This window comes from Narcine bancroftii, chromosome 4 (assembly GCF_036971445.1).
Source record: "Narcine bancroftii isolate sNarBan1 chromosome 4, sNarBan1.hap1, whole genome shotgun sequence".
Classification (NCBI taxonomy): domain Eukaryota; kingdom Metazoa; phylum Chordata; class Chondrichthyes; order Torpediniformes; family Narcinidae; genus Narcine; species Narcine bancroftii.
Window position 1 is genome coordinate 186231928 of NC_091472.1, and position 15280 is coordinate 186247207.

A 15280-nucleotide genomic window follows, 5' to 3' on the forward strand; every position below is an offset into this window, starting at 1 on the left:
CCATTTAGTGACTTTGGTTGAGAGGTAAGATCCACAGAATACACAGAGATACTGTCTGAATGAATGGTTCCAACCCAAAACCTCAACAATTCTTTTTACGCCTGCTGATGCTGTTTGACTGGCAAAGTTCTTTCAGCAGATTGTTTCTTGAACAAGGGAGGATTCTCTTGCACCTCAAAATAATACAATGAGTTATGTCCACAGAGGAAGCATAAAGGGGCTCTTTAACAATTTAATGAAAACACTCCTATTCCAACAATAGTGCTACTCAGTGGCCATCCAAATTTTTCTCATACCATCTATTCCTTATCTGCGCAATGCCCTTTAAGCCAACACATACACGGGGTCAGCTTGCACTGTACATCAAGCTTGCCGGCTCTTCTACTGTGTGTGTGCTTGTTTTGAATGTGCTGTTTCTTCTATCCACAACATGAGAAAAGCAAAGTACATTCCACTCTCTGGCCACTGTTTCTTCTATCTACAACATGAGAAAAACAAAGTACATTCCACTCTCTGGCCACTGTTTCTTCTATCTACAACACGAGAAAAACAAAGTACATTCCACTCTCTGGCCACTGTTTCTTCTATCTACAACACGAGAAAAACAAAGTACATTCCACTCTCTGGCCACTGTTTCTTCTATCTACAACACGAGAAAAACAAAGTACATTCCACTCTCTGGCCACTGTTTCTTCTATCTACAACACGAGAAAAACAAAGTACATTCCACTCTCTGGCCACTGTTTCTTCTATCTACAACACGAGAAAAGCAAAGTACATTCCACTCTCTGGCCACTGTTTCTTCTATCTACAACACGAGAAAAACAAAGTACATTCCACTCTCTGGCCACTGTTTCTTCTATCTACAACACGAGAAAAACAAAGTACATTCCACTCTCTGGCCACTGTTTCTTCTATCTACAACACGAGAAAAACAAAGTACATTCCACTCTCTGGCCACTGTTTCTTCTATCTACAACACGAGAAAAACAAAGTACATTCCACTCTCTGGCCACAGTTCTGAGCCCAACAAGAATATCGAAACAGAGGCTCTCAGTCCAAGTTCTCTTTCTGCTGCTATTCAATTCCACCTCTAAAGTAGCTTCCCTTCTCCTGTACCCAAGGAGCTATCTAAATTGCAGCACAGAGTTCAAAAAAAATTATGGAGATGTAATGTCAGAGACAAAATTGTGGAAAATATTGAATTTTATTAATATTAATTTGAAAATAACTTGCTTACAAATTAAAAAGTGCTTACATTAAGTTGAGAAACAGTTTATACTTGCTATGGCTGATTTTCTTCCTTAACTCTCATATTTCAGCAAGAACTAGGGATGCCCAGAGAGTGTGCCATTTCACTTTTTCCTCACACCTGCTGAATACTCAGTCCACTGCACCTTGGGAGCAGGTCCCATCTGTCTGCCACTTTTCCCTCACTGAGGAGGTTCCAGAGATCCCTAAAGCTTCACGACCAGTTCACAATAACTGTTTCCCTGTCTTGATGGCTGCTGACACATACCTATGTGTGTTAACCCCTTGAGCCATCTCTCCCCCTCTCTCCATTTAGATAGGGTCATACCATCACTGCAGTTTTAAGTGTCAGCTTTTCCTGTGGCTATCGGATAAGCTATATACTTCATAAACATATCCACCCCTGCATAAGTTGCAGATATTTAACATTCATATCGTTCTGGGTTTATACATCGGATCTTGGTTCTCCTAATGCCTCAACATTAAATTCTTCATCTAATGCTGTAATAGCTTCCAGATCTTCATTTGAATTTTATCCCTCTCTTTGCTTTAGAATGATGATACTTACACCCTTGTACCATAAGGTGTTTCTCTAGTTCTATGCTTCAATGTCTTCCTTAAAACTTCTCCAATTTTCAGATGCCTTCTCCTAAAAATATCCTTCTCGTGCCCACTGTCCACAATCTTTTACTGAAGCTGTTAACTATAAGTGCAAGTAGACTGAGGTGTGATCAAACTGTGATCCAGCATCCAACCACATTTTTCAGCTTTTCCAAGTTGTTTGTCAAAGAGATGCCAGCAATCTGGTTCCCACTGATTTAATGCACTCGAGGGCCAAATTACTGACCATCTCCTAGATATTAATACCTATATTTGTAGTCATGGATTACCACTCTGCTTAGCTACCTAGCTCTGTGAGGGATCAATAATCATGAAAAATATAATTTAAAATGTCCAATTACATTAGTTTTGCTTTAAACCACCTCAATTTGTTAGATGAAGATGCAACTGCAGGCAAAATCAAAAATATTTACACCCGGAATTGATATTTAATAATTGAAAAACACTAAAAGAATATACAAAAGGGGATTTCAACAACATCCTTTCATCATTTTAAGTAACATCTGTAAAGTACCACCTTTGGACATTTAAAACAACATTTATTTGCTACTTAATAAGTTTATAATTCAACCACAATTATCCTTCAACTTTCAGTTTAATTTTTTGATAAAATAATGATCAAAAAACACAAAAGACTAAAAGTGAAAAAATAACATCACCAATTGCTTTGGTCAGTCAAGAAAAAATGTACAAAATTTCAATTAAACAAGTTACAATGCAGCCCTCTGACAATATGGAAATCTATTATACATGCATTTAGCAAGTTATGATGATTAGCCAGCATTTTACCATGCTGATTTTAAAAAATATAATCCAGCTATTCACTTAATTATCAGGCAACTGCTTATTGGCAAGATGCATTCTTCTGTCTTCAGGTGTAAACGGGATTTGAAGAAATGCGAGAGTACAATTAGGCTTTTATATGCTTCACAGATGAGATGAGCAGACTTTAGAGCATCACTGGAGCTTGTACTTGAAGATAAAAATAACAAAATCGTCTTGATAACACAAGCAACAGACTAAAAAACCCTATCCAGTATTTTGAAGTGAAATCCTCTTAAAATTGACAAATGCTAAAAGTTACTGGTAGTCTAGGAATTTAAAACTGTACTTTGTGTACGGAACACTACAACTTTACTGCTGAATTTCCTTCAATAAACACAGGCAGTTGGAGAAGAATTCAAAGAAATGCTGCCTTGCCAACAGGAACAATACCAGCATGTTTGTCTGCATTAGTTACTTGTAGTGTGCTTTATCTCCTACAGATCATTCAGGCAAAATACCTCTTAGCCTTAAGATTTCATTCTTCAATAGACAAGATTATGAGTACAACCTAATCCATCACGTGTCCGAAGGATTTACAAGCATTGTCTCGATTATGGCTTCCACAAGCAGTGGTTCCCATTTTCAGTTTCTGGTCTGATTATGCCCCAGTTCACTATTTTGTCTTTTTCCAGTGATGATCAGTACATCAGATTTGGTTTTGTGGCGATCATATGTCACAGATACAATAATAAAAATGATCAGGGTCACACATTGTATGGCTGCTAGTAAAAAGAAATAGTAGTCCATATGGCACTTGTTGATATTACCTGATGGGGGATTGGGAGGAAAGAAAAATAATTGGAAAATTTAGTTTATTCACATGAAGACACAAAATCTAAAATGAGTTTAGATCAACCAAATTAATCAACCTTACGAATTTGATGCTCCTTTATTAGTGTACAATAAAACTCAGAGAATCCAATATTTGAATGTTTGGAAATCCCAATGATTTGTCTTCTGGCTCAATCACAAGTGTACCAAATAGTACATGTAAATGTGAGGTGTGGAGCTGGAGTCCATGTCAGGATTACTGGTAGGTTTGCAGCCAGAGTCACGGTCTCGAGTGCTTGCACATTTCGGCTTGAGAAGCAAGTGGAAACATACAAGTTGAAACTCTCTGAGTTTGGTTTCCCAGTCCTTTTAAAATCCATGCTGCACTTCAAAATTATACTACCATATGATAATTTAAAGGAATTTGAAATGAAAGCATGTTGACATATAAAGTCCAATAATCTGGAAAATGTGCAATTCCACTCTGACAAAGAGTACTGGATTATCAGAAGTTTGAGTATACATGTTAGATATGAATGCCTAGAAAGTGTACAACCTTTAGATAAGATTGATACAATTCTGTGATAATTTGGCATGCACTATACAAGTAACGATAGGATTATTTCACTGCCAATCATTAGTTTTGAATTGAGTAACCATGGTATAAAATGCAGTCATTAAAATTGAATAAGATCAACCACTGGATCTATTTTAGATACAAGCTACAAAAATGGCAAATATTGAACGCAAATGAATCCCTCAACTTTTGCTTGTAAGATTTATAAATTATTTGAAACCCAAACTGTGTAATTGGATCATGGATTTCCTCACTACCAGACCACAATCAGTGAAGATTGGTAAGAACATCTCCTCCAAAATCTCTATCCGGACGGGAGACCCCGCTCTACTCACTTTACTATGACTGTGGGGTTTGGCACAATAATAACACCATTCACAAATTTGCTGACAATACAAGGGTAGTGGGTGGTACAAAAAGCGGCTGATGAGTCAGCACACAGGAGGGAGTTTGAAAACTTGGTTGAATGTGTACAAACAAAAACCTCACCAAAATGCAAGAGCTGATTGTGGACTTTAGGAGGGGAAAACCAGAGGGTGTACCAGTGATCATTTGGGGCATCAGATGCAGAGAGGGTGAGCAAATTTAAATTTATGGGAGTCATCATCTCAGGCGACCTTTCCAGGACCCAACACACTAAGAAAGCACGTCAGCACCTCTTCTTCCTCCGGAGTTTGCAGAGCTTTCTTCTTTCTTAGTTTACATTTCTCTATTTTGTATAAATAATGCATCTTTTCTTGAGTACAGTTTTTTTTTAGCGTTACTGATGTGTAGAAATTCTGCCTGGCCGGCAGGAAGAGGAATCTCAAGTTGTATGTGATGCTACATACGTACTTTGACAATAAATCTGAAATTTGAAAGCGGAATTTTCTTAACATGTGCAAGCATATCAGTATCTGGAGCCTTCACTTGTGATGATGTATATTTATTGCTCATCTACCTTAATTGTGTGGTTAAGTTTGAACATAGATTTCAATCCTTGCTGAGATAGTCACAAGTTGAAAGTACCATTGCTTGATATTTCCCTCACGGTAAACTAACTGCTGTTCAAAAAAATCAGCTGGAGGAATTCAGTGGGATGAGCAGCAGTAGGAGAGAAAAAAATATAAAATTTTAAAAAATTAAAAATCGGTCAACGTTCGGGTTGGAACCTTTCTTCAAGTCTCAACATCTCAGAATCTGATGAAGGTTTCTGGGCCAAAACATTCACCATTTGTTTCTCCCCACTGCCCCCCACCCCACCACCTCCGAAGCTCCTCAACCTGCTGAGTTCCAGCATCTGTAGTCTCTGATGTGTCCTCTGCCTAGTGTTCAACTGTATCTAATTGTCACAGTACTGATTTATGGAAATAGTCTTTGTTTAATATGAACAGAAGTAAAAAATACAGGCAGTCCACCAGGTGCAGAAGGGATCTATTCCTGAGAATTGTCCACAAGTCAATCTCACTGCGCCAAAAATTTCCATTCTCTAACATACCATATCACTCGATCTACACCTGCTATAATTCTTTCATTTTTTGGAAAAATCAACCTAATATCATACAGAATTAAACTAATTAGAAAATATACTGCACCCAATCATTAATGAACACCATGAAACATTTAATTACAAACTTTAAAAATACTTTAAAAATGTATATGCAAAATTAGATTTCCGTAAGTCAGGTCATTCATAAATACGGAGCCTCTAATCATCCAGAATTGGATTTCAAATTTCTGAACTTTTTCAATATAAAATACGCCAGTTGGTTTAAAAACAAACTTTGCTCCCTCTGGAACAACTGGGGAATTACAATCCCATCATGATTAGTGGGATAACCAATGCATTTAAACCAAAATGCAGTGTCCATTGTTTTAAGTACAGAATAACTCCAATTATCTGAAATCAGATTCTCCGAAAACCTCATTATCCAACTGACCTCACAAGTTGGAAAAATATTAGCTCAACATGAAATTAGAACGACGATTGTCCTCGTTTCAGGTAACTCCCTCCCCTCTCTCTTTCCATTTCTTCTTTACCTGTCTCTTTCTACTTTTCTCTCCAACTGCAAGAGATCAGAAGAATCCTTTGTCCCAGCATCATCAAAGAGAGTGGAGTTCCAGGCAGGATCAAGACCTCGGGCTCAGGGGCGTTCCCTCCCCTCCCCTTTCTTCCTTCGCTCCCTCCTTCCTCGGCACAATGGAGCCCCCAACTCTGAAACTTCCCCTCGGCCTACTACTGCACACCAGACTCCCTGGTGTGCATGTGTGGTAGGCTTAAGGAAGGAATCGGAGTCGAGGACTCGGGAGTCAGGATCTCCGATGACCGGGGAGGCAGGAGCCTGCCAACTCGCAAGAGAGTGTTCCATTCGCCTGGGAACCCTCCCCAGGGATCAACGACAGCGGTGGGTCAGTATCAATGAGTGGCAGCTGCCAGCATTTTTTGGTGAGAATTAAAATATTATTTTAATATTTTCCCTTGTTGTTTGTTATTGTTTAAATATTGATGCAAGTGATTTGCTGCTGCTACTGGACTCTATTTTAAAAAAATAAATAGTTCTCCAAAAAAAAAAGTTTATCTGACGTAGGCCTGGTTCTGACCATTTCAGATAATTGGAGTTGTACTCTAACTACATTGAGATTGACGAAGAAGACAGAAAGGCAACTTGCACTTATAAAGTGCACATCACTAAATTATACATTAAAAATTGGGAACGAAGACAGTGCTGTAACAAAATTATGTTTTATAATGAGAAAAATATGCAAAATCTAAAGCAAGGAGCTCAGCGATTTATTATGCAGTAATTTAAATTTCCTGTCATAACTAGAACAAGATACTGCTTCATTTTATTGATGTTGAGAAATTTTAGATTAGTATTGCTTTATTCCTCCTTCTGACAAATCTACTGTAATTGTTCAGCACCATGAAAAATGGTGCAATTAAATCTAACAAGCTGTATATTTCTAATGCACAATATTAATGATGCCAAAGCAGTACTGCTTTTAACAAAGCACTTTTGAATAGATCCACTTTCCTTTTGGAGATTAACACAGGAAAGGGCTATATACAGACCATCCAGAATACCAATCACCTTCAGGACCATGATTTAGTACAAAGTAACCTGGAATATAAACATACCTTCTTGGCTTGACATATGAAAATAGGATAAAAAGAAACTACTTTAAGAGCTTCTCTTCTTTTAAAAATGTACGACTGAACAAAATAAACAAGGAAGCTGGTGGAGAGGGAAGACTCCCCAATTGATCTTGGAATGAGATGAAATTTGATATCAGAATGAGCATGGAAAAACACTAGTGTGAGATGAGTGAGCAAGGGCCTGAAACACTGAGTGAGCAGGATCTATTAAATGCTGACAATGAGGTGAGCAAGTTAATGTGAAATGCTAAGGGTAAAGTGTGTAAAATACTGACTGTTCAACATGGGAAGCAGGAGACTAAAAGGAGATCTACAAGTGGGTCAAAAAGGAGATCTACAAGTGGGTCAAAACCAGACAACAAAGATTAAGGATCATTGACAAAAAGAGCAGATGGGATTTCCCCAACCCCACACCGAACGGTTAGGATCTCAAATGCAGGAGAGAATATGGATTTCTGTAATACATGTTGAATGATTTTGCTATGCCAAGGGGAAATCAGCTGATATTTCAAGGAAACCATAGTATATTCATTGTGGGTGTTTCAAGTTCTGATAAACATTTGAACTTCATAAAAGAAATTCAGGTTTCCATTGCACTGAGAGTAGGTGGTGTGTGGAGGGAAGCTGAATTTTTTATCATAGGATTGGATTTTTTTAAAAAAACAAGCTCTCAAGCCTCAGGCAGGAGTGCAAGATGGTGCAAGCAAATAACTAACAAGTGTGTAAAATTGCTGGTGGCCCAGAAAACTACAGAATTATACTAGTGGAGTGATGCAAACACAAAATTGCCTCCTAAGGCCTTTTCACATTTGCAACCTGCTAAATTGTCATGTGAACGACCGGTGTTGAAATACCAGGAGGGCCTTTCATATTAGATTGTGAAATCCCGGGTCTGTGCACACTTTTTCATGAAATACTAGATATCGCACCCAACCTCCAGTGGTGACATCCTGAGTGATGTATAACATATGTGCAGGGCAGTGAAATCGTAGTGGGAATAAACCACATATGCATACAATGTATAAAAAAAGCATGGAAAAAACATGCACAATTTAGTAAAACGTGCACAATTTATAAAGGTGCTTGGGGAAAAAATGCGCAGTTTAATAAACAAACACACAATTTATAAAAGAGCAAGGGAAAATCTACGCAGTGGGTTTCAGACTGTTCAAACTGTGGACAAACCTACACACCTGCTCTCTCACAAACTGGCAGATTTAGTGTTAAATCTTTGTGGTTTGTGATTGCCCTTACAATCTGGCAGACCTGGTATCAAACATAGGTCCCTAAGCCTACAGGCTTAGGGCCCATGCCCCTTATATGCCCTTCACCATATGCCCTTCAACGTGCCCATTATATGTTTGGAGATTTCTTCCTTGCCCCTTATCAAGAGGAGCTCCCGCACCTCCTGGTTCCCCCAGTTGGCCACCATTTTCACAACACTAAAACTGCACACTAATACCTATATAAAAAACCTTTGAAATATAACTACCATATTTTCACTCATAAAAATGCACACGCATATAATGCTCAGAAAATCATAAATTGTGCAAAAATATTTTCAAATAACGCGCACACACATATTGCACAGGTGTAGTATTTTAAATTCTGACCAACAAAAGCAATTTACATTTAAATGGAACATGAGACAAGGCACATATCAGTATCTGCCACAGTTAAACTTCCAGAATTAACACCCAATCAACTTCTCCCAGAGGTGTCAATCACCTATTATATCGATGATATCTTGCTGCAACACATAACAAGCTTTTTGGAAAGGAATCAATTAAATAGATTGAAGATTGGCTTCAGAGATAAACAGGATTTCAATTCTAATTTTGCCTCAAATCAGAGGCACTTGATATATTAATCTCCTCCCTCAGGGATGGGTCTGGGCAATTAACATTTATAAGGTGGAGTGCCTTAGCCAGAATCTCCCATTTATAGGAATTCCATGGCATTCAGTACAAAGAGATGAAAGAACAAAATTCAAGAAATTCAAGAACAAAATTTCCCATGCCCTCTATAAATTGAGCGTGTTCTTTCATTGCCGCGATTACATTCTCATTTGGACTATAATATTCCCACGCTCACTATAAATTGTCAGCATGCCTTTCCCACAGCCACTATAAATTCTGCAAATTCTTTCAATGCCATTATTATATTCCCTTGCTCGTTAAAACTTCCCACTCTCTATAAATTGCCAGCGCGTCCTTCCTACGCCCTCCATAAATAGTGCGCAGTCTTTCAATACTGGTATTACATTCCCACTCCCGCTATAAATTGCCAGTTCGACTTTCCCACTCCCACTATTAATTGTGCGTGTTCTTTCAACATGTAAAAATATTTTCATATAGCCCACACATGCATATAACACGTGGGGGTGCCTGGTTTGTAAAATATGCATAGGACACACTCTTTGCATAAAAATACAGTACACTAGTACTAACACTACACTAAAAATTTTCAAAAACAGAACACTAGCCTTAACTATACTGAAATACTGATCTTCCCTCCAAACATCCTGGCCAGACTGATTGTTTCCTGCAAGGATAATGCTCGCACACAGGCAATGATATCACTAATGGCAGGTGGCCCGTTCACAACGGAGCAGAGTCGAAATGGCTCCGCTCTGTTACAACCTTCTTGGTTGTATCAGTCCCAGGTTGATTTGTAACCCCCACCCCTACCCAACCGATTACAAGCGTTCACACTGGCAGGTGAACGAATACATTCCAAGGTTCAATCTGTGTTCACCTGCCAGTGTGAAAGGGGCTTTTAATTGAGACAAGACTCATTTCTTTTGTTGAAAGTAGAGGAAATATATACCATGATCCAATTCTGAATAAGAATTTTGAGATATTGAACCTCAAGAATGGCAGAGGACTTTATATATAAATGGGATGTGAAATTACTAACTGGTGAGAGAGAAACCCCTTTGCTAAAACACAATCAATATTTGGTTTAAAATAAATAGTGATATTGGAATGGGATGGGGGGCGGGGGGGGGGGGGGATGTCATCTCCCAAAACTTCCCTGACTTATAATACGCTTGTACAATGGCCAGCCAATTTTTTTGAAATTTGGTCTCGTAAAGGAATCAGATATATTGAAGATTGTTATGACCAGGGACAATGTTGTCATTTGAACAATTACAAGTATGGAATTCTTAACCACACAATCTTCTGTAAATTTCAAATATGAACGTATCAAAGGGATAAATTTGGCCCAGCAATATTTTTACCAATTTGTAATAATGTGGATACTTTTGATTCAAAAGGGAATTTACTTCAGCAATCTCTTACTTCAAATGAGAACCCTCAAACAAGGGGGTTCATAAATCCAGACAGAGATGGGAATCAGACTTAAATGTAATAGATGAGAAAACCTAGTCTGAACTGTCAGGATAGTATGACCACACAATCAATTTAAAATGTAAATTAGCACAATAATTTTTTGCATTAATTACATCACACACCACAGAAATTAAATAAATTAAATTCAAATGTATCAGACTGATGTTTTAGATGTGGCGAAGATAGGAACTTTTTTTTAAATTCGAGATTTGATCGAGATTTCTTAGAGCATATTACAGGAATTAAATTTCCACAAAACCCAGAATTTTTCTTACTGGGTAATATTACAGGGATAAGACCCAAACTGAAACTATTTAAATCTAAAATAGAATTTGTTAAAATCGAGTTGACAGTGGCTAGAAAATGTATAGCAGCGCAATGAAGTCTGATTCACAACTCTGTGTGGCACGTTGGCAAGCAGAAATAGGCAACTGTATTTTCCTTGAGAAAATTACTTGCTACTTAAGAAATAAGTATGAAATTTTTACAATTTCAGATGCAAATCTTTAATTGTGTTCAGCCTAACCCTTGAAACCTGTGTTGACCTTCTCCAAAGAAAATTAAACAGAACATCAATTTATGATCATGGAGTGTGCGGCACTTTTCAGCGACTCATTCCGCTTTCTTTTCATTTTCTCCTATTCTTGCTTTTTCTTTACATCAACTCTTTTCTTTTAGCTTTCTTCTTAGTTTGGTGGGGGTTGGGGGAATAACCATCATGGAGTAAATACTGGATTTACATTTGCACTTGTAATTTTAATTTTGTAATTGACTGCATGTGTGGTCAAACATGTTAAATAAATTAGTAAAAGAAAATATTGAACCTCAAGTGGAAACAGCTAAAGGAATTGGGTTCCCTATATAACATTCGTCTGAAAACTGGAACATGAAGCACATAAATATGGATGAAAACTAAGTTAGGCCCATGAAAGAGTCAGTTTAATGACATGGAACCCTCAAGACATGCATGACTATGTAATTTTGACTGAAATAAAAATCAACTCAGTCTAGTAATGAGTAAAATGTCCTGATCAACAACACACCACTGTTCAATATACAAGAGGCTTGATTTTTGTTTGAATCTTCGCATTCATAGGTAGAGGCTTAGAAGATCAAGTGTATTGAGTTGTACAAATGTACATTGTTTCTTGTTATTACAGGTTTATCTGATTACACACTAGAAGAGATGTTGATGTTTAGGCTATTTATGAACAGATTCCAATTTAAAAAATGGATTTTCTTTATTACAAATGGAATTAAACCTGACCTATTTGTGTACCATTAGTGCTTCAGATAAAGGATTTGTTTCTTTACTTCTAGTTCAATCATGTGTTTCAATCTCCCATTTTGTGCTGTGTCCAAAGACTTTATCAAAAAAGATGTTTATAAAGTGCCTCAACTTCCTCAGATGTTTGCGGAGGTTTGGTATGACACCAGAAACCCTGGCAAATTTCTACAGAGTTGTGGCAGAAGGTGTGCTGACCTGCTGCATCACTGTCTGATATGGGAATACCAATACCCCTGAGCGTAAAGCCCTCCAAAAGATAATGGACACAGCCCAGGACATCACTGGCAAAACCCACCCCACTACTGAGTATATTAATAGCGAACGCTGACATCAGAGGGCAGTACCAATCATCAAAGACCCTCACTACCCAGCACACACTGTTTTCTCTGCTGCCATCAAGAAAGAGGTCTAGACTTGCACCACCAAGAATAGCTGCTCCCCCTCCACCATCACACTCCTCAACGACAAACTCAATCAGGGACTCATTTAAGGACTCTTACTTGTGCACTTTATTGATTTTCTTTTGTTCTCTCTGTATTGCATAGTTACATTGGTTATCTGTTTACAGTTCTATTATTTGTTTACATGTTTACGCTGCACAGCTTATTTTTTTGCACTACCAATTAGTAGCAATTCTGCTGCTCAGGGTTGTATGTGACAACAAGTATACGGCTTTTGATACCATTGGGGGGGTCGATCTACAGGGGACGTGATGGAGGTCAGGTCTCTGGCAAAGGGGCTAGCTCAGAAGGGAAGGGAGAAAAGAGTAGGGCTCTTGTAGTTGGGGACTCACTGGTTAGGATAGCAGGTTTGCTGGACAAGATCAAGCTCCCGGTTGGTATGTTGTCTCCCAGGTGCCAGGGTCAGGGATTTTTCTGATCGAGTCCACTACATTCTGGAGGGGGAGGGTGAGTAGCCACAAGTAGTGGTCCACGCAAAGACCAATGACAAGTTAGAAGTGAGGATAAGGTCTTGAAGAGGGATTACATAGAGTTAGGGAAAAAGTTGAAAAGCAGGACCTCGAGGGTAGCAATCTCGGGATTGCTGCCTCTGCTACACACTAGTGAGGGCAGAAATAAGAAGCTGTGGAGGATGAATGTGTGGCTCAGGAGCTGGGGCAGGGGGCGGGGTTTAGATTTCTGGATCATTGAGATCTCTTCTGTACAAAAGGGATGGGCTACACTATAACTGGAGGGAGACCAATATCCTGGTGGCCAGGTTTTCTAGAGCTTTTTTTTTCCGGTGGGAGGAGGAGGGTTGGAATCAGAATGAGAGAACGGACAATAGGGAGGAAGGACACCTAGATTGGAAGGAATGGAGGGAATAGAAGGTAAAAATAAATGAAGGAAGGAAGAAGGTAAAGGTAGTTGGTAACAGAAGGAGTGTATGTGGAGGACAGTCTCTCAAGTGCATATATTTTAATGCAAGGAGCACTGTAAATAAGGAGGATGAGCTTAAGGCATGGATGGCCACATGGAAATATGATATTATGGCCATCAGTGAAATTTGGTTGCAAGAAGGGCATGTTTGGCAGATAAATATTCCAGGATTCCATTGTTTTAGGCATGATAGTATGGGGGTGGGGGGGGGGGGGGGGGTGGGTGGGGAGGGAGAATGAAAGGTGGAAGTGTTGCATTGCTTATTAGAGGCAACATTACAGCAGTGCTGTGGCAGGATGGTTTGGTGGGATTGACCAGCGAGGCTATTTGTGTAGAATTGAGGAATGGCAGAGGCATGAATACATTAATGGGAATGTATTATAGACCTCCAAATGGGTTGAGGGAATTAGAGGAGCAAATTTGTAAGGAGATTGCATACATGTGTAATAAACAAGTGGTACCCTAACCCTAACCGCAGAGCCCACCTCACTGACAAATGACAAAGGAGGAAAAACCCAACACCCAAACCCAACCAACCAATTTTCCCTTGCAACCTCTGCAACCGTGCCTGCCTGTCCCGAATCGGACTTGTCAGTCACCAACGAGCCTGCAGCAGACGTGGACATACCCCTCCATAAATCTTCGTCCGCGAAGCCAAGCCAAAGAGAGAAAGAGTTATGGGAGATTTCAATTTTCAGAACATTAACTGGGACGCCCATACAGTAAGAGGGCTGGATGGGGTAGAGTTTGTTAAGTGTGCTCATGCAAGTTTTCTTAATCAATACGTAGAAGAACTGACTCGAAAGGGGGATCTCCTATTAGGGAACAAGATAGGTCAGGTGACAGAGGTTTGTGTTGGGGAACACTTTGGATCTAGTGATCAATACTATTAGTTTTAGGCCAGTAATAGAAAAGAATAGTGATGGGCCAAAGGTTGAGATTCTTAATTGGAAGAAAGAAAATTTCGAGGGATGAGAAAGATTTGGAGGGTGTGGATTGGGACAAGATATTTACAGGGAAGAATGTAGCATATAAATGAAGGATATTCAAAGGAGAAGTCCTGAGAGCAGAGTCGGTATGTCCCCATGAGGATTAAAGGAAAGGTTAGAAACAGTAGGGAGCTTTGGTTTTCAAAAGATATTGGAAACTTGGTTTGGAGGAAGGGGATTGTGTACAACAGGTATAAACCAGGAAAGGATGAACTGCTTGAGAAACACAAGGACTGTAAAAAAATCTTAAGAAATTAGAAAGGCTAAACGGAGATATGAAGCTGCTTTGGCAGGCAAAGTAAAAATAAATCCATAGGATTTCTATAGTTACATTAAAAGTTAAAGAATAGAGAGGGATAAAATTGGACCCCTTGAAGATGAGGTGAGAAGCCAGAGGAGATGGGTGAAATTTTAAACTATCTTTTTTCTTCAATATTCACTAAGGAAATGAATATTGAGCCAGATGAAGTGAAGAAATATGGTAGGGAGGTCATGGATAAGAATTAATGAGGAGGTAGTGTTGGATATATTGAAAAAGATCAAGGTGAATAAATCTGCAGGTCCTGACAAAATATTCCTCGGACCGAGGGAGATTAGTGTACAAATAGTGGGGGCGATAGCAGAAATATTTAAAATGTCACTGGCCATGGGGGAAGTGCCAGATGACTGGAGGGTGGCTTGTGTTGTTCTGCTGTTCAAAAAAAGATCTAAAAGTAAACCTGGTAATTATAGGCCTGTAAGTCTGACATCAGTGGTGGGTAAATTAACGGAAAGTGTTCTTAAAGATGGTATATACAACTATTTGGATAGGCAGTGATTGATTTGGAGTAGTCAGCATGGTTTTGTATGTGGTAGATCATGTCTAACAAATGTTATAGTTTTTCGAGAAAGTTACTAAAAGGGTTGATGAGGAGAAGGCGGTGGATGTTGTTTTTTTGGACTTTAGTAAGGCTTTTGATAAGATTACCCATGAGAGGTTAGTAAGGAAGGTGGAAGCATAGGTATTAATGATGAAGTAGTGAGATGGATTCAACAATGGTTGGGTGAGAGATGCCAGAGAGTAGTGGTGGAAAAGTGTTTGTCGAAT

General features: G+C 38.9%; 1 protein-coding gene across 1 annotated transcript in view; it reads right to left on the reverse strand.

Annotated features, from left to right (window-relative positions):
* Window positions 1-1188: 1188 nt before the first annotated feature.
* slc15a4 (solute carrier family 15 member 4) overlaps window positions 1189-15280 on the reverse strand; it is a 70456-nt gene continuing 56364 nt past the window's right edge. Inside the window, exon 8 of the mRNA XM_069933211.1 lies at window positions 1189-3464. Coding sequence (XP_069789312.1) covers window positions 3280-3464 — 185 coding nt within the window. The 3' untranslated portion in view covers window positions 1189-3279. The remainder of the gene's footprint in view (window positions 3465-15280) is intronic.